The following is a 1,186-nucleotide window of genomic DNA, read 5'->3' as shown; positions in this document are numbered from 1 at the left end:
GCCGAGTCTGCAGCCTACTCCCCGCTCCGCGAGGGGGCGAGGGCCCACGCCTGCCCAGGCCACAAGGGCCCGACGCCGTCCAGCGGCCGCTCAGCGCCCGGGGAGCCCTCCCCGAGGACGCAGCCTGTCCAGCGCCCGCCGAGCGCCTCTCAGACGGCTGTGGGAGGGAGAGGGTCAGCACCCTCAGCTTAGGGCCTGCCGCGGCTCAAAAATCTGAGGAAAAAACAAGTGTTCCCGTGCCCCCACCACTGGGCGGCCGCCTGCAGCCTCTGTCCTGGGGGGCCTGCGCCCCCCTGCCCGCCCTCGGCCAGCCCCAGGAGAACACCGACCCCGGGTGTTTACTGGGGGCCCCCGTGGTGGAGGGGAGGGCGTGGACTGGCGGGGGGTCAGCTCTAGCGGCCAAGGCCTGACGCCCTGTCGCCTGGGTGGGGACGGCTCTGCGGGGGAGGGGAGAACCCCCCAAGTCCAGGAGCGCAGGGGCCAGTGGGCGAGAGGGCACGGGGCAGCCGGAGGGCCTGGGCACGGTGAGCCTGGAGGGGTCACTGCAGATGGGGTGGCCCGGGCCGTACGAGCCCGTCAGGGAGGGCCATGGCCTTGCCCCTCCCCGCCTAGCGGCCCCGTGGCCACGATGCTCCAGGTCTGGCCGCCACTGCCTGGACAGAGGAGGCGCTGGCCTGGGGTGCGGTCTCGACCAAATCAGGGGCTGCCCACGGGAAGGGGCAGGCGCCTCTAGGCCTCTGACGCGAGAAACCGGACCCTGGACACGGCATCGGGGACCTGTGCAGGCCACGCACGTGCTGCGCTCGCTCCCGGGGTGGACGGCCATGGTGTGGACACCGCCGGCTCCCAGGGCGCGGCCAGGGGCACCGGGAGCCGCCGCTGGGCGTGGGCAGGGGTTCAGGCTAGGTGAGAGAGGGGGCCCGCCATGCCCCCCGCGGAGGAAGCCTGGCGCCCAGAGCCCTGCCGGGCCCCCCAGGATGGGCGCAGCCTGGCAGCAGGAGCCCGCCCCGGACCTACTGTTCTCAGCGGACACCTGGGCCTTGGCCTGTCCCCGCACGAGCCTGCAGGTGGCGCCGCTGCCCGCACACACCCCGCACTGGTCCTCCTTGGCCTGGCTTCCCAGGCGCCGGTCGCAGCCCACTGCCTGCGGACAGACAGAGCAGAGCTCAGAGGCTGGGCACAGGCC

General features: G+C 73.8%; 1 protein-coding gene across 1 annotated transcript in view; it reads right to left on the bottom strand.

Annotated features, from left to right (window-relative positions):
• LOC101622143 (ADAMTS-like protein 3) overlaps positions 1–1,186 on the bottom strand; it is a 43,528-nt gene that overhangs the window by 19,451 nt on the left and 22,891 nt on the right. Inside the window, exon 10 of the mRNA XM_012732697.1 lies at positions 1,018–1,144. Within this exon, the coding sequence (XP_012588151.1) occupies positions 1,018–1,144 (127 nt within the window). The remainder of the gene's footprint in view (positions 1–1,017; positions 1,145–1,186) is intronic.

This window comes from Condylura cristata, unplaced genomic scaffold, assembly GCF_000260355.1.
Source record: "Condylura cristata isolate star-nosed mole 26May11 unplaced genomic scaffold, ConCri1.0 scaffold00035, whole genome shotgun sequence".
In the NCBI taxonomy this organism is placed as follows: domain Eukaryota; kingdom Metazoa; phylum Chordata; class Mammalia; order Eulipotyphla; family Talpidae; genus Condylura; species Condylura cristata.
Note: the sequence above shows the minus strand (reverse complement) of the source record. Positions and strands in the feature narration are given on the sequence as shown.